This window comes from Pseudomyrmex gracilis, unplaced genomic scaffold (genome assembly GCF_002006095.1).
Source record: "Pseudomyrmex gracilis isolate BER0280 unplaced genomic scaffold, ASM200609v1 scaffold_106, whole genome shotgun sequence".
Classification (NCBI taxonomy): domain Eukaryota; kingdom Metazoa; phylum Arthropoda; class Insecta; order Hymenoptera; family Formicidae; genus Pseudomyrmex; species Pseudomyrmex gracilis.
In genome coordinates, this window is record NW_018020690.1 from 503,313 (window position 1) to 521,962 (window position 18,650).

General features: G+C 43.0%; 1 protein-coding gene across 1 annotated transcript; it reads left to right on the plus strand.

The window, feature by feature from the left end:
• Window positions 1-1,157: 1,157 nt before the first annotated feature.
• Window positions 1,158-17,211, plus strand: LOC109856042 (adenylate cyclase type 3). Its single transcript, XM_020430872.1, has 9 exons — window positions 1,158-2,345; window positions 6,161-6,540; window positions 7,709-7,993; window positions 8,327-8,613; window positions 9,400-9,728; window positions 9,990-10,331; window positions 11,811-12,116; window positions 12,314-12,649; window positions 12,967-17,211. The coding sequence occupies exons 1-9, from the start codon at window positions 1,776-1,778 to the stop codon at window positions 13,147-13,149; spliced, it is 3,018 nt and encodes a 1,005-aa protein (XP_020286461.1). The 5' UTR covers window positions 1,158-1,775; the 3' UTR covers window positions 13,150-17,211.
• The last annotated feature ends 1,439 nt before the right edge of the window (window positions 17,212-18,650 follow it).

The window sequence follows — 18,650 nt, forward strand, 5'->3', positions numbered from 1 at the left end:
GTTTTTTTTTTAAAAAAAAAAAAACCTCAAGAAACTTTCTCGAAACATTTTCAACGAGAAAAGGAACAAAGAGAAAAAACATTCGCGAGAATTATCACCGCGGAACAATAATTACGCGTAAAAAGTACGATCGAGCGCGCATTGCGTGGAATAACGATTAATAATGGCTCGTGTATAGTCGGTGTTATTTTTTTTTATATAAAAACGGAACAAAAACTTACAAATGACTAATGTTTTAATGATAAAATACGTCGGAAGCAAAAGTGTATCTCGTTCCACGAAATCGTAATAAACGTTTGAGAAAGTAAACGACAAACACCGCGCGCGGGGATATGATATCGTGCCTTTCCAGACGAGTACGTTTAAACACAACTTTGTTCCTAATATAGATTTTGATATCCTAGAAGAGGAACCGCGAAACTGTCGGCTTCGCTCTCTGTTACTAAGAAAATCGACCGAAAGAGAGAGAGAGAGAGAGAGAGAGAAAGAGAGAGAGGGAGAGACGCTCCTAATTATAATTTTCATTCATTCTTGTGCGCCGAGATTATTACATTGCACCTCCAACCAACGCGTATAATCGCTCGTAATGTTCATTGAACGTCCGCACAGCTTCAATCATCCGCGAGTTGATTGACCAAGAAAATCCTCAGACTGAGTGGAAATCCATGTAACCCGAAGTGCTCAAGTGACACGAACGAGAATCCATTGTGCTCCTCGAAAATAAGAAGAAACGGACTCTTACTCTCGGGTATGGACCCCGAGATGGGATCAGGCGATTTCGCTCGCGAGATGCGAAGGGGAAGAAAAGAGAAGAGAAACAGAGAAAGAGAGTGGTGTCCTTAGTTAGATCGGTGAATATGTAGATAGGAGAGCGTGAAAGGAGGCGTAGGTAGGGCCTGGCGTCAACTGCTGGGTTTGTGGTGGTTGGATATCGACCCGGGTCGGAGGGTCGCGTAGCCAGGATCGCAAGGCGCACGCCTGGACGCGGCAGAGGGTGGCCGTGCAACGAAGACGAGGGAAACGAACGAGCGTGCGCGGGCAACCGAGACAGACGGAGATGAATAGACACGGAGGGTGACGCGGAGGGTGGCGGGTGGCGAAGTGCGCGGGCGAGGTGGCGGACTGTCGTCGTATATATGTGCCGCCGGTCGGTCGTGGAGGCAGGTCGTGCAGAAGAGGTAGCAGTAACCCGCCGGTAGTAGCAACCCGGCAGCTGGCAAGTACACCCCGCGCGCGGGTGTGCGGATGCTGCACACCACCCGAGAGAGACTGTCACTCGGCTCTCGCTCTCGTGTCTGTGCGTGCGTGTGTGTATGTGCGCGTGTGTTGTGTGTATGTGTGTGACAAATGTGCGTGAGCGTGTTCCGCGGATAACAGCCACCCTCGTCGGCGTACTCGGGTAATATTTTGGGACACACACGAGTCGCATCCCCGCGACTATTTTTTTTTTTTTTTCCGGTTACTCGCGACGGTGCGATCCGTCCGATAACATCGTCCGAAAACCTCGACGAGGAGGAGGCGAGCGATCGAGCGGTGAAAAAGAAACGTCTTCCCAACATCTTCGTGGGCAATCTCCATGTGCAACCCCGAAGAGGAGGAGAAAAAGAAAGACGTGCTGATCGGTCGATCGTAGAGGAGAAGAAACGCAGAGATGATGCGGTAGGGAAAAAATTCGTGACTCAGGTGAACGTGCGAGTGTGTAGGTGTGCAGGTGTGAAAAACGACGACGACGACGACGACGACGACGACTAGGACGTGTTCTAGACGACGGCGCCATGTCACACCGACCGGTGACGAACGAGGATTCCTACCTGAGCTCCGGACGGCCGTCGAACCTGCTGCGTACGAGCTTCAGCAGCGCCCATCTCGAGAAGCTGTACCGCGCCTCGTCGCTGCAGCAGCGTCGCGGCGGCTTCACGTGCTTTCTCATGTCGGCGATCCTGTACGGCGTTTACACGGTGATTACGCCGGGTCTCGAGCTGACTGCGCGATGCATCGCCATCGGTTATCTGAACATCAACATCGTTCTGCTGGTGCTGGCCGAATGCTGCACCCATAGGGTCATCAACCGGTTGTGGTCGGTGATGAGGTGCTGCATCGGTCAGTACTGGATCCTGCACATGTTCGCGCAGATGCTCTTCAAACCCGGCAGAGTCACGCCGAGGGACGGTCTCGCCTGGATGTTGCTTCTGCTGTACCTACTGTTCGCCGCGTTGCCGTTGAAACTGAGCCGTTGCGCGACCCTCGCGATTTACAGCGTGCTCGTGTACTTCGTCGCCGTGACCGGTCTCACCTTCACGCCGGAGGAGTTCAGTCTTCTCACAAATCCGCCCGTCGACGTTCTGGTGAGTAACAGCTCGAGAGAGAGAGAGAGAGAGAGAGAGACGGGGAGAGGGAAAGAGGAAGGTGGTCTCTTCCTTCTGACGCGTTGCGTGTGCGTTCGTCGATCGGTTCTCGGATATGTCGAACGGGGCACTCCGAGAGCCATCGGAGCGGGAAAGCTCGAGAGCGAGTTGTGGGGAATTTGAGCAAACCCTCTTTCTTGCCCCGCTCGAGATGGTGCTCGAGAGAATTGGACGGCGAGAGTTCAAGCGTCGTTGACAGGCAAGGAGTAGACCTTCTTCAGCTCCGCGGACGCGTAAAGCACTTGTCGTTTAATCAATGCGCCAAGAGAGTCCTAGTCCTGCGAAAGCTCGCGTAATCCACGTGACCTCCTTTCATTTATAGCGCCCTACGGAGTTATTAAAAATAACTCGAATACTCGCGCATATACACCGCAACGGTCTATATTTAATGTGTCAGTCCCTTCATCGGCGCCTAAAAACGGCGGCAAACGAAGCACGAGCGCGAAGATAGTCACGTCGATATCGTAAGAACGAGAGAGAGAGAGAGAGAGAGAAAGAAAAAAAAATGACGACGACGCGGTCGTCGAAACGCGAGCGATTTTTTTTGGGGGGAATTCCCGACTCGTCGTCTTGCGAAGTCGATATATCGCGCGACGGCGTTAAATTGAAAATAAAGCCAGCGTGTTAATTGCGTGCGTGAGGGGCGCGAAGCGTTTTCCGATACGCGCGGAGGATGGAAAGCAACGCGGTGTCGCCGACGCCGACTTCGACAAACTAATTCGCCGTCAACCGGCGACGCGTGCACGAGATCGATCCGACATTTAACGAAGCGTATCGCCGCTGTTTATATACGCGTTGTTATATATATACAGCCGCGGAAAGAGAACTGGAAATTTGATATTACGTTCTTTTATCGTGAGGATTATCCTTTGAAAAAAATCGAGGTTCAATAAAAAAAAAAAAAGAAAGAGAGAGAAAAAAAATTGCAATAAAATATTTGTCTGTAAAGATAACGCGATTTTTCAAGATCGTCGTTCTCGGACAAAGAATCATTTTGACGTTGAATTGAAAACTTACAACAAGTGTGCGAAGAGAGATTTGTTTCGACGAAACGGAAGGGAAACGTGTATTTTAACCCACGCTAAATGCGCGCACGCGACATTTATTTAGCGTCACTATTAATTGCAAATTCCGTACTATTTTTGGTGATAACTCTTGACCTCTCTTAGCCAGACGCTATGTACTTTGACGTTCACCACGCTATGCAACGCTACGTTTATCGCGCATACATCGCGGTGAAGATCAAGGACGCTTCGCAAATGAGTCATTCTTCGTTGATGCAATTTTAATTAATGTCATTCGATAATTTGCAACGATTCAAGTTCGTAAAAAGGTTTTCTTTTTTCTTAGGCAACAATAAAATCGATCATTTTGTTAGTGTTTTTTTTATTGTTGATTGTTACTCTCTTGTCTGGCGATTATATTCTTGAGGAAGTTCGATGACTATTACCGTTATTAGAACAACGTAACTTTATTCGATTAATCTAATGGATGTGGCAATTGAGTTTTATACCATCCGATAACTCGCGTGACTCCAATTCGTTTTTTTTTATAAAATATTTTTTTCCTTCTTTTTTTTACGTAATTACGAAATTACTAAAAAATTTCGTTAGCTTCGCCAACGTACGTTCGAGTTCTACGTTTTATTTCGATGCGATCCGGGAATTTCGTAACAATGATTGTTACTCAGTAAGACGGCAATTTATCCGAGTGTAATGTAAAATGGATGGATGTGCAATGTATTCCGAGTGTTCCGACGCGAGAGATCGATTTGCCATTTGTGTGAAAATTGATGCGATTCGCTGTGTGCCCATCATGCAGGCCTCCGTTATCGATCGCATAGGCGCGCGATGTAATATCATTGTTTAAAGCGATAACAATGCTGCTGCTGCGTGTTGTAAAGTTAGTCGTCGTATCTCTCGCCGACGCCTTTGTCGACGCCGACATTGGACACCAACCGCTAAAGTCAAACCGCGCTGGTTCGTCGCTCTCTCACGCGGTTTTTCAAGTGTGCGCGCGTACTCAAAACGTACATCTACGATCTTAATGAGAGAAAAAGACAGTTCGGGAAAACATTTCGCGCGGCGATTTCCGCGCGCGCGCGCGCGCATCTCTTCGCTTATCTCTCTCTTTCTCTAAATATTTTCTCTACAATCCGCTCGATCGTGAAGAACAACATTATACAGAGAATTGAAACGAGAAGTTTATACGCTATGTGAGTTCAAGGACTCTTTTCCTGTCGATTTGTTGAAATTGCGGTCGGTGTGCAACACACACAGTATCTCTCTTTAATTCGATTGCTCGATTCTTTTTCACGACCTCTTGTATATAATTTTGCTCGCGTTTGCGAAAATAGCGCGAATGAAAAATAAAATCCCGTCGTCGTTTTACCGAAAGCTTTACGCTTACGAGGACATAAAATATGTTTTTTTCTTTAGTCGCCGATAATTCTTCGCCACGATAGGTCTTTGACGTTTTTTCCACGTCGGGCGCACATGTGGAGCGAGATATGCGGAACAACACCGACGCGCGTTCGCCAAAGCGGGAAATTTTAACTGATAATTGGCTTCATGACCTATAGAACGGAGTAAACAATGCAGGTGCATCGGCCGAGGCGTGCGAAACTTTCGGCAGCGAATATCGTGTGAAAGCGAAAGCTTGGAAGTAGACGCGCAGCACGTGGATCTCTCTCTCTCCTGTCGTTAGTAACACTCGAGTAGAGTTTGGTCAATGGTAGTTTAAAATAGAGAGAGAATGCGAGAGACGAGGATAGAGCTCGTGTGTAATAAGAGCAAAATAGAGTGAACGAGAAGAAAGAACGACGAAGAGAGAAAGAGAGAGAGAGAGAGAGAGAGAGAGAGAGAAGGACAAGAGCACGCGCAATGATGCGAGAGGTTGCCTTTCGATGCGCGACGCTCAATGCTTTTTCACCGGCAATGGTGACTACCTGTCGGCAACACGCTGGAATGTCATCCGGAAAAGTGACCTCGCAATATCGCGATATCGACTGCGTTTGTTGTCTTCGTCGACGAAAAAAAAAAAAAAAAAAAAAACAAAAAAACCTCGCGTTTTCAGCGTCGGCGAAGAGCTTTCCAATTTGCGTCTATTCGCGTCGAACATAAGCGCGACATATAATACAACCGTGCGCGCTCTCATTCTGTGAGTTCGTGTGTTAATTAATACAGTTAGTTTGTAAAAAATACACGTGTGTGTGGAAATGTATTTCTCGCACGTATATACGCGGCACAATTTAATTTTAAAGCGCGCTGAAAAAATATGTGTGCACACACTAATTACGCTGTTTTTATTCGAACGAAGAAAAATCACGTGGTGACACAAAAATTAGAAAAAAGAAAATGTTTCAAGAAGAAGTAGGCGAACGATTCCGTTCAATTAAATTTGAGTAACGAAGTTACCAAGAGACAGACGTATTAACGCTCGTTGGCTCGGTTTTAACGTTTATTAAGAACAAAAAAAAAACGCTAAAAACTCACACCGTCGGATTTCAAACATCTCAAGTATCATAAATTTCTTATTCTGTCACAGTCCGAGCGCAAAGAGTTATTTAATCCGCCGACTCTCGAGCCGCGTCGGCATAATTATATCCGTAATTAAATCTCGCGACGCGGGATTTTAATGAACTCGTTGTCGCCCAATTCTCGCTCGGCCGAGCAACGCGGCGACTTCGCTACACGCGGATGAAGGACTAGATGAAGAACACTCTCGTAAATCAGTTTCGTGAAAACGTCCTGTAGATCCTGACGGTGACGCTCTTTGCCGGCGCCGCTATTATGGGCGCTTGCAGCTACTTCCTGGCGGAGTTCCAGCAGCGCCGGGCGTTCCTGGAGACCAGGCAGAGTCTGGAGATGCAGATGCTGATCGAGGAGCAGAGCGCGGAACAGGAGCGACTGCTGCTCAGCGTCCTGCCGGAACACGTCGCCGTGAAGATGCGCCAGGATCTCGGCGCGTCTCTCGACACGCAGTTCAAGAAGATCTACATGTCCAGGCACGAGAACGTGTCGATACTTTACGCGGATATAGTCGGCTTCACCGCGATCTCGTCGACCTACAGCGCCAGTGAGCTCGTCAAAATACTCAACGAGCTCTTCGCGCGATTCGACCAGCTCAGCGAACGGTATATTATCTTTTTCTTCTTGTTCTTATGGCTTGTTCGTTGACGTTGTTAATAACTGTGTTAAGTTAACGATACGCGCGCGTGTTGTAATAAATAAATAAACTTTATCTTACGCCAAACACACATCGCGACGCGCCGTCACAACGTGTCGTTGGAATAATTCGCTCGTCGAGATGATTATTAAAAATTTGTCCTTTTTTTTTTGTTAAACAAACATACATTTATCAACTGTTGTTTAAATAAACATTGTTTCGCGCTTTTGTATATTTCATCTAAATAAATCAAGGATACTCTCAATGGCATTTCAATTAAACGATTATATCGCTTTTCATCGTGTATTTGCGTGTACCTACATACGTGCTTCACGTTTGGAATTTATCGATCCTGTAAGAGACGTACATCACGCACAACTCGAAAGAGAGAGAGAGAGGCGGTGTGTGTGTTCTAGGTCACAGATTTGTATCGGGGAACACTTTAGAAAAACCTTGGCTTATTTCGGCTTGGAACTTAATTTTCGAAATTATTTAGAAGGTTAGAAAATCATTGGAATTGTTTAAAACAACATTTGCAATACGGACTCGTGTGTGTTAAATACTTTTTTTTATAATTGTTTCTTTTTTTTTTTTTTTTTTAAATTCAATAGGTCAAACGTATTATTTATCGAGTCTGTCCTCCACGAGCGCACAAATTGCGTCGTCGCGTGCTATCGAATGTTAATCGCAAAATGTAATTCGAAGATGAGACAGCAAAATTCCGTGAACGTTCCATTTCCGCCGGGGAATAACGAAAATTGCACGATCGGCGGGACGACGAAAATTGATTCCCATCAGCCCCCGAGTTCGCTTCTGCCGATTTTGTCTTCGGGCCATTCCGTGCCTCCTGTCGCAGGGGGTGGGTTCCCTGCGACGAGGACACCACGAGGACAATCGATATCCCCGGGAACGATTTTCCCGTTGCCGTCGTCAAATGCACTTTGCAAGCTCGCGCTTTTCTCGCACGTAACACCCGTGAAACGTTCGCTCGCTTGTTTCAAAACGCGATTACTTATCGCTCCGTTGTTTTCTCTCACGAAACTAAAACAATTCTGCGAAACGTGTCGCGTTTTTCTTCGCGTCAAACACAAACGCGGAGAAGAGTAACGCGATTATTTCGAATCGCAATTTCGTAGATACGAGCAAATGCGCATCAAGATCCTGGGCGATTGTTACTACTGCATAAGTGGCGCACCCGTCGAAAGGCCCGACCACGCGATCCTCAGCGTGCACATGGGCCTGTCCATGGTCGAGGCGATCAAGTACGTCCAGCAAACGACGAACAGCCCCGTCGACATGAGGGTGGGCATTCACACGGGCGCGGTGCTCGCCGGTGTTCTGGGCCAGAGGCAGTGGCAGTTCGACGTTTACAGCAAGGACGTCGAACTGGCGAATAAGATGGAGAGCAGCGGCAGAGCCGGGTGAGAAGATTTCAGAGATTTATTTATCGCGAAATTAAAACAAAAACAAAAAAAAACACAAATTTTGTAAATTATATTTTTCATTTTAATGTAAAACCGCGCGAGACACAGTATCTTGATTCGAGAATTAAATTAATAGCGTCACACTTCGCGCGTTCGTTGACAATTTTGTTCGCTCGTTTTTCTGTCAAACTTATCAGCGTTGGTGGTTTTTTTTTTTTTTTTTTTTTTTTTTAACGCAATCGAGCGTGAAACGTGTTCTGCGTGATCGTTGCAATGAGGTCGCGTCTCTCTGCTTGTGTGTCGAGTGCATAAATAAATAAATACTTGAAGGAGGGTACACATCTCGAACGCGACGCTGAGCTTCCTAAACGGCGAATTTGAGGTCGAGCCGGCGCACGGGGAGGACAGGGAGGAGGCACTTCAAAAAGCCGGCCTTGTCACTTACTTTATAGTGAGGGCCTTGAAGCCGTTTAAGCCGGCGGTGACGAAGAGCCTGGCGTCGCTCGCGGACGTCGAGAACACGCAGAAGACGATGGAGAACGTGTCCGGCAAGAGAAACAGCAAAGAAGACTCCGAAGAATTCCAGCAGCGTTTGAGAAAGAAACTCGACAGCAAAGGTGAAACATTAAAAGTAAACGAACTTTTTGCCGAAAAAAAAAAAATGCCGAGATTCAGAAAACAACGTCAGAAAGAGGAAGTTAATCGAGTTAAGGATTGTTTTACAATTTTTCACAGCTTGTTACAAAAAATACAAAATACTCAAAATAATTCAAATATATTTTCGTTGTTTTGTTTTTTTTTTCCACGCGTTTTTGCGATAACCAATAAAACTAATTAAAATACCGTGTCCTCGAAACGTTGTTTTGAAAAAAAAAAAAGTGACAGACCTTCTCATCAATCACGTCGACTTTTTTTTTACCTCCCGTTCCACTTTAAGGGCTAAAAATCCGCGCATGCGTTCGCAAAGTGCCACTTTCATCGGGTTGCCGTAACTATCGACGCGGATACTGATTACAATCGACGCTCGAGCGAGCGTGCTGCTGCGTTGATTAACGTCGGAGCTACGCAACAAGCGCGGAGAATTGCGAAAACGATCTTTTCAGAGACTTCAAGCAATCACATTTTAATTACATTTGTTCACAATTACATTTGTTTTACACATCTCTAAACTTTTGAGACGAGCGCGTCGAAAATGTATCTGTCGGACAATTATTTCATTTCTCAAGGTGTCGTCTTTCAAATCCATTAAGAGCTTCTTTTCGGTTATTTCTTGGCACGTCAAAAGAAAAATACACTTTCCTCAAGGATCGCCCGATGACAAGCCGGCGCTAATCGCCGGACATCCGGCCGTCCTTTTAAACGAGTCGACCCTAAACGTGACGTCAGCGCGTTAACGACCGTAGGTGGTGATATTGACTTGGTCGCGCACATCTTCTGGTGGAGCCTGAAGTTCAAGGATCGCAACGTGGAGAAGGAGTTCGTAAACGTCGAGGAGGCCTTCTCGCCGTTGTCGCTCCTCGGCGGGCCTCTTGTGTTGCTGTGCGCCGCCCCGGTCTGGAGACTGATGCCCTGGGGACCGTTCACGTGGGGTGGCGTCGGGGTGGTCACTCTTTTCGCCGTTGTCCTGGCCGGTGCCACTTGTCTGAGCAGCTCAATCAGGGCGATGTGGCTCAAATCGACCCTCGCTCTTCTCATGATATTTTCCATCTCCATCTTCCTGATCTTCGACATGGTGCGGAACTTTCATTTGCTACCGCATTAGTTTTACATTATAACATTTTAGGTAATGCGACACAGTAAACAAATACATCAAGTATTTTTTTACACATTTTATTCGCATTAGTTGCTTTTTATTTATTTCTCAGTAATTTGAAATACACCAAAAAAAGCTGAAAGATGTGTTTCAATTGTTTCGATATTTTTTTCAAGATATAAAAAAAAAACAAAGATATTTTGTTGACTTATTGTTACATTTTATCTGTTTTGTTTGCAGGGCAACTGCGTGTTCATCGAGAACGAGGCGCCGTCGAACACGTCGCTGAACACCTGGTCCCCGCGATGTCCTTATCCCTCCTATTACTCGTACATCGGCGTCCTCGTGCTGATCGCGATCTCGATGCCGACGTATCTCTGTTACCTGACCAAGGCTTTCCTCATGTACGTCCTAGTTGGCATGCAATCCTACGTCAATATCGTGCACTTCGCCTCTCACCTAGACCGGGAAGACATGACGTCGAATCCGTACGTGCCCCCGTCGAAAATCTTTCCTCTGAAATACATGCTGTCCCTCACGCTGGTCTTCGTCGCAAACGCGCTAATAATCGTGGCGAGATACGTGAGTATAAAAATACGAAATCTTTTTGAAAAGATGTTTGTCTCTTCGCAGCGCGCGAATATCGCCAACATTTTTCCCCTCGTTTTTTACAGCAGCGAAATGCGAATAAAATGTCGCGAATATGAACGTTTTTCGCGGAGAGACGTGAAAAAAAAAAAGAGAAAAAAATTTGCGCGTGTTCGATGAATATTGACAATGATTGATCGTCACGAACCTTAACGAAGAGATATTTACGTTCGGCCACTTTGCGTTCGTATAAATTGATTCGTGACGAGTAGCATCACGTGAGAGAGAGAGAGAGAGAGAGAGAGAGAGAGAGAGAGAGAGAGAGAAAATAAAAGAGCTCGCTTAAACGATCTTCCAAGCGCGCGCAAACGTTTCGATAAAAGACACAGGCCGATTCTCACGAGTCTCAATATCCAAGTCACGTCGAATCGGATATCGATAGAAGGATCGAGTGTCGAGAGAAGCCAAGAACTCGAACCGCGATTTAAAGTGACGCCGCACAGCTCGACTTTAGACGATTTGTAATTTACGACGAATATTACGGGAACGGAATTCGAAAAACTGAATTGTATTATCTTCAACCGTGTGTGGCAGAATGATATGAAAAATCTCCTCCTCAAAATGTTAACTTACTGAGCGAGCTTAATCTTCTTTTCTTCTCTTCAATATTGAAGAACAATATCCCTTTTATCAACGAGAGTAAGTAATGCGGCAAATCTTTTCCGTTTAATCAACCGCGGTCGTATTCGGTTTTGCATATATGTGAGGAAAATACGCCGCCTAATTTTCCCGAAAATAAGCCGGTGATCGGCGCGCGCATTGAGCATTAAATTGAAATATAATCCATTTGCGGATATCGGCAACAACGGGAATTCTAAATCGAGAAATTGAACCTCGAGCAATTTGCGATTTTCGCGATTGAGCTTTCCGCGACGTTCTATATACATATATCGTATGTTTACTATTGAACGGTGTCGGGAAAGCAATATCATCGGAATTTTCATTCCCGACGCGTTTCGCGCGATTGTCAAGCGAACACACAAGTCGCAGACATTTTCGGAAACAGCTCGAATGACGGCGCTTTTAGCAGTTTACCTTATCGAATCCAAGTGTATCGAAAATTATTTAAACGCGCAAAACATTACCGAAATATAATAGTTAAGTTCGCATCTTGATCGGTTAGGTACACATCTTGACTGGTCAGGTTCACATCCTGATCGTTGTTCGAACATAACATACGTACGATATGGCTACGTAAGTTGCCAATGTGCAGCATCCATGGACATTGCGCTGGCTCATAGGGAGGAAAAGCGATTACACATTTTCTTAGGTCGCTCTCAGTCTTTTCTCTGCTATGCCATTGAAAAGAAAGATATTATACATAAAATTCGTCAAGTGTTGTAACAAAAAACGGATCAAAAAGTTTTGCCGAACGAAACAGCAATTGTTTTTGTATTCTCTCAACGGTTATAGGCCGAGATCTCGCGAAGGATGCTGTATCTTCGCGGACGGGAAGTTATCGCTCAGAGGGAACGTGCTGCGGACATGAAGCGAAGAAACGGCGCGCTGATATACAACATTCTGCCCCCGCATGTCGCGGCGTACTTTCTGTCTCACGCGAGACACTACGACGATCTTTACAGCCAGAGCTACTCGGAGGTGGGCGTTCTGTTCGCCAGCATGCCGAACTTCGCGGATTTCTACAGCGAGGAGAGCATCAACAATCAAGGCCTCGAGTGCCTCAGGTTCCTGAACGAAGTCATCTCCGACTTCGACGCCGTGAGTTGTTCACATTGATGTTTTCTCTTTTGTTGATTTCTTTCGCAAAAAAAAACCGATTTTCTTTCGAGACGTTTCTTCAAAACCTGTTTTGCAAAATGACATACTCGTGTTATAGATGAAAAAAAAAAATATATATGTATAAACAACACAAATGTTTTTACGGAAAGTATTTTTTACATCGTCTCTTCTTTCAGATTCTCGATCATTCGAACTTCAAGAACATCATCAAGATAAAGACGATAGGGTCGACCTACATGGCCGCCTCGGGAATTACCGAGTCGGCGCAACCGGAGGACGGTCCCCGGTGGGGTCATCTCGTCACACTCGTGGAGTTCGCCCTCGAGCTTAAGAAAGCTTTATCGAGCATTAACGAGCAGAGTTTCAATCACTTCGTCCTTAAAATGGGTATCAATCACGGACCAGTGACCGCCGGTGTCATCGGGGCGCGAAAGCCCCATTATGACATTTGGGGTAACACCGTTAACGTAGCCTCGAGAATGGAGAGCACGGGGAAAGTCGGATGTATTCAGGTGATAATTACTTCACGCTTTCTCAAGTTTTCCTCGCCTTTAGATACGATTTTCTTGAAGTGGAAAGATGGATTGTTGACACACACACAGACACTTCAATTAAAATTTAATTTACTTAAATAATTGAAAAAGCGAGGAGGATGTAGCGTGCAATTTAATTCGTAATGAAGTTTAATTTAAAAAAAATTACAAAATACACTTTATTACACGTGCGCGACATGTAATTTGAAGGTTTTTTTTTAAGTTTTTAATTATAAATAATATTTTTAACAAAACATACAAATGTATTTGAAATAAAACTTTTTTTTTTTTTGCAGGTCACGGACGAGACGCGCAGGATATTGGAGCCCTTCGGCTTCGGTTTCGAGCAACGGGGTCTCGTTTTCGTGAAGGGCAAGGGACAGCTCTTGACACACTATCTTATCTCCAGAGATGGCGTCTCTCTCGACCTCGACAGCGATCTTCCCGTCGAACCTACCCATCCTATAATTTATCAGTAAAATATATTTTCAAAGGCTCTAAACAGGAATATCGCACTTTTCTCGGATAAAATAGATCTGAGAGGGGTTTTAAAATGTATGTTACTATCTTCCTCGAAAAAAGCTGTCAGACCGGACGTCCGGCAAGAGCACCCTGACGTCCGTCCTTAGTCTCTTCCGAAACGAAGAGCAAAAGCTGACGCACCACAAACGTAAAAAAAAAAAAAAAAAAAAAATAATAATTATACCAAGCGAGTTTTCCTCAAGTATGTTCGGCATGCTAAATGTATTGTCGTAGAGAACTCTCTAAATGTTATAGCATTCTCGTGTTTCTCAAAGGGAAAACGAAAAAAAAAAACGAGATTACGCGCGAAGAAAGAAAGAGAATGTATCGTCGTGCGTCGCCATCAGTATTCATCGTAAAAGTAACCAAACAATGAAGAAAAGACGTAGTTGCCGAGTATGCGTTCTCGCGCGCAAAAAACTTGTAAAACACACGCGTGTCACGCGCCGAACTCGCACAGGGTAAATCACAAAGTAAGTAGATGTAGAAATAGAGCGCGCGAGAGCACCGAAAAAAAAAAAAAAAAACGGTATATATTTCAATGTGTAAATAGCAACACATTTGTGGAAAAGCAAGTTGTATTGCCTAAAAAAAAAAAAAAAAAAACGAGAAGGTAGTGCGTTGTAGATTCTAATTGCAAGACGAATGTTGTCGTCGGAAAATGAACGACGGGACACACCGTCGAGCAACACACCGTCTCTCTCGAGGATTCGAAATAATAAATAAACAGACGTTAATCACTTCGCACACTTGTGCGCGTGATGGTGAGAAAATATTCTAAATCCATCTTCGTTTTCTATTGCATACTGATGGAACGGATGCTGAAGTTACAATACGAGAACCGAAACTTTCGGCGGATTCCGTTGGTTTCGATCAGTGTCGAATTCTCAGACGCGAGAATTAATTAATTAAACATTCGAAAGAGCCGTATCGCATATCTCGAAATAATTCCTTGTCGATTTTCGCGCGCCCGATTCGTCACCTCACGGCTCGTCTCGGGCACACTTTGAGTTTTTTTTTTGAGAGCGTGGCCGATGGCGATCGGCGAGAACACGAAGATGATGCGTTCGGCGCGCGAAAAACAATCGTCGAGGCGGTGATGCAAATTTGTGTCACTTTGCTTCAAATTTATCGCTATTTATTTGTTGAAGGTGTAATTGACATTGTTTTTGTAATAAATTTAGAGCAAATGTGACGTTATCACATTCCTCTCGGTGGAACGAAGTTTCCTTTTCACACTTTTGATCAAAATATCATAGCTTCGTCGACGCGAAAAAAAAAAAAGCAAAACATTTGAGAAATAGATAAGAAGTTTGTTCTCATCGCGTCAGATATCGTTACTGACATATATACATACATATATCTATGAAAAAAAAAATATATATATTAAATATTTTATCTAATCAAAAGAACAGACAACTTGAACGCGGACGAAGTCTCTCTTTAGGAACTTAGAAGGAGAACTTATTTATCCTTTTCCGGGATATACGTCATCCGCGTGATAGAGAGCGTGTGTGCGATATATATATATATAGATCGAAGACAAGTTTATATGAAACGGCGGCACACTTTTAACAAAGGAAAATATAAACAGTAGAGACTGTAAAATGTGTGTCGTGTAAAAAGAAAGAAGAGGAAAAGGAGAAACATCGCCGATACGGTAGTAACTTATTTTTCTACAGTCGCCGAGAGAGAGAGAGAGAGAGAAAGAGAGAGAGGGAGAGAGAGAGAGAGAGAGAATTTATTACATTCCAAGACAACTCGAAAATGCAAAGGTAATTGGCATAAAAATGCCTTAATAATTGCTAGATCTAGAATTATTCAATTATAGACAATTAGGAGGCGCGGGTAAATTGTATAGTTACTCGCCAATTTAACGTGTCTCGATTTTTCTACACGACAGTAAAATATTCTAAAGAGTACTCAAATACTTTACAGTCACAAACAAACAAAAAATGCACAAAAATTTAGAAAAAATTTAATTAATTAAATTAGACTAATTGTAAGCATCCGAATAAAATCACCTCAACTGACTCTACGTCTAATAATTATTAAGGCACGTTTTTACGCCGATTATTGCACGAGGAAGCTTAGAAAAAAAAATCACTTTTCTACTAACTCTTTCGTTACGTACGACGGCGTACACGAATCTCTTGCAAAACGAACGCAAAGATGTTTCCTTGCGCGTAGTTCGGGAGAATAGTGCTACACGCTCGTTTTCTTGATCGGGCTCGTGTAATATTCGTGCAACAATCCGAAAAAAAAGAAACAAAACTCGCGATGTGCAAATTCGCGGCCACGTAACGAGAGGGTTGCGAAAGAGAGAAAGAGAAAGAGAGAAAGAGAGAGAGAGAGAGAGCGAAAGAATGCATGTGTGAGAGAGGGAACAGAAAAAAATTTGAATGCGAAGACAAGTAGGTATCGGCCTAAGCGCAGAAGAAGTTTTGTCAAACGCAGATCACTTCATTCGCAGAGTGAAGCGATATACACTTCCAGATCGTTCCACGAATCGCGTACTTCCATTTCCGGCCGGTTTTCTCGCCCGTGTAATTAATCTAGCGTACACAAATAATACACACACAAACGAACAACAATTGACATGCAAAGTACATGCAAATGAACACATGCGCATACGCACCAACGATGGACACGCGCACACCGATGTACACGTATGCAGATAAGAGAAATTTTCTTGTATAAAGTAGCAATAAACGGATTTTCGCGCAAGTGTACATTTCCGCGATCGATCAACATACATATACGCGAGAAAAGTGGACAGATCAGAAGGCAAGATGTGCGCGAGCCTTGTATAAAAAAAAAATAAGCGAGTTGAGAGAAAATTTCGAGAGTTGTTCAATGTTTTTAATTGCAATTATTTTATCTTGTTTTCACATAGATCAGAATTCCACCATTTGTTTTTACTTCGATCAAAAAAAAGAGAAGAAAATGTCGTTACATTTAGTGGAAGAAAAAAAAATTATTATCCCGTAATTTTTACTAACATTTTCTCTTAATTTGTTTATATCTTTTGTTAACACAGGCTCGTCACGGACAAACGACAACTACGTTAAACGCGCAAAACGATGTGAATATAACTGTGTATAGTTTATGTAAGAAAAACAAACAAATTATATCACTGTTGATATGTTAGCACACTTTTAATGTGAGGCGAGGCGAGAGATAATAGAGAAAATACATCTTTGTAAAACTTTCGGTGACTTCCTAAGTGCGACGAGGTAGGCGCGCGCGCATGAAAAAAAAAAAAATTATAATCAGAGTTACATGTGGAAAAATTGACAATGAGAAACCCCAGAAATTCCTGTGTCGACAAGATAATAAACGGCGTCTTCTCCTACGACTATAGATGATGTATCCGAGACAAAAAAAAAAAAAACAAAAAAATTGCGGAAAAAGTATTATATTACACACTCATCGTTACACCGAAGATATGTATTGATTTTTCGATTGCTGATTGTTTAAAAATGTAAGACAAGCTTTAAACTTTAAAGATAAGACAAGCGAGCATCTCACACACACACATAAACACACACACGACACTGTACGAAGTTAGTGTATAAAAAAAATAAAACAACAAAAAAAAACTACCGTAAAAAGTAACATTGCAAGCGTGGCCTAATAAACGCTGTGTTTCGAAGTCACGAGTAATTTAGCACGAAAAAAAACTTGTGAAAAAAGAGAGTAGGCAATAAAGCGTTCCGTTCGAAACTGTGTGTGGTTTTAGATTATTCTGTAAATGTTTTGTATAAATAATATGTCTGTGAATTTCTTCGTCAGAGCGCGTTCTCTGATGCGGAAAAACTCTTTCTGTCAACTTTCAGTTCGGCTGTTCTCCGATGATTGAGGAATCAAGTCCGTCTTTGTAAACGTCTTAGGATTACGCCAGTCGAAGACACGAACAAATGTTTTAGTGTTATATAAAAACATAACATTAAATATCTTTGTAAATAAATTTCGAATTAGCGATCTGTGAATTTGAAAGTAAAGTGAAATTGATGGGAGACCAAGGCTTGGGTTTTTTTGTGTCCTCTAAAATATATACACACCTGTTTCTCCGTTTTTTATTTATACAGACGCACGCGTATTCGCGTGTAGAGACAAATGCGAAGAACAAATTCAATTTTCAAACACAAAGACCTAAGATTTAGAGAGACCGCCGCAGGCTGGCAAACGTTTCGGTTTATTGTTCCTTGTTTCTTCTCTCGCGCGCGTCTCGACGGAAAAGCAATTTATCACGAAATAAGAAACGACTGCAAAAGAAATTAAAAAGTTTGCGAAATGTCGTATTCAATTAAGACTGAAATCTCGAAAAATCTCGAACGTCTCCTCGTTTCTTTTTTCTAAATTTGCATAATGTGAAAATTCACGACGTGTCGTAAAATTTTGAAACGTAAAGAGTAAAGAAGGTTACGCCAACAATCGCATCTTTTCAACAATTTTATGTAAGGAATCTTTGTTCATATATTTTGCAATTTCACGTGGTTTCGCTTGAAGATCACAAAGTTTTGAATCGTGAAGATCGATTTTGAAATTTGTCGTCGCACGATTAAAGTCGCATATTAAAAGGAAATTAAAGAAAGAAAGATTTTCTTCCTTATATACATATCGTAGCGCAACAACGTTAGCATACAACACTTTAGCGTTATTACATAATACATGTATACAATACGCAATGCGATAGTTACAAAAAAGTAGAGCGCGACGGTAGTTCCGCTGATATTATCTGCCACGTGTATCTCCTATGGTAGCGTCTTCGATTATTTTTACGAAATTTCGTTGCTTCTTACGCGGAACACAACATCAAATTAACGAAGACACGTCTCTGCAATATTTATAAATATAAATGTGTATATGTATATGTATATATATATATATATATGTGCACAATCGCAAACGCATATACGCAATAAGGGAGAAGAAGTATATATTTTATTATCGTATATATTTACAAAACGAACAACTAGGCTGTACAAAGTGTTAACTCGAGAAGACAAAGATTCTTCAAAGTCGCGCGTATATATCTTTCGAGTTTTTCGCGGGCTCAGAATAAAATCAATCTTGGGATTATCTAGCGAAAATACATTGTAACCTTTAGAAAAAATTCTTTAATGAATAGTAGTTTATATAATATATCAAGTGAGTCGGGTTTATTTTTATTTGCTGACGTAACGATCGATATGACATTTTATAAAAATATACGATAGCCTCTCTCTCTCTCTCTCTCTCTCTCTCTCTCTTTGAACGTTGATCAACAGCTGGGCTCACGATGTGAGAACTATTCAGTGCTACGCGTCATCAGATTTGAATTTGATACATCAAGCGGTGTTTCGTACAAAGCAAAAGACGACAAGCTTGTCTTGAGATTAATTTTGCATCGTCGGAAGCTGCTTAGTTTGCCGCAGTCGGCCGTTTTCCAGCCGGAATACCTTGAACTTCCACT

Bases quoted from the DNA above. Each gene is read 5' to 3' on its own strand.
- LOC109856042 (XM_020430872.1), top strand. From the start codon at position 1,776: ATGTCACACCGACCGGTGACGAACGAGGATTCCTACCTGAGCTCCGGA. The intron at 7,994-8,326 runs GTGAGAAGATTT...AAATACTTGAAG, and splicing joins GAGAGCAGCGGCAGAGCCGG to GAGGGTACACATCTCGAACG. The intron at 12,117-12,313 runs GTGAGTTGTTCA...CTCTTCTTTCAG, and splicing joins TCATCTCCGACTTCGACGCC to ATTCTCGATCATTCGAACTT.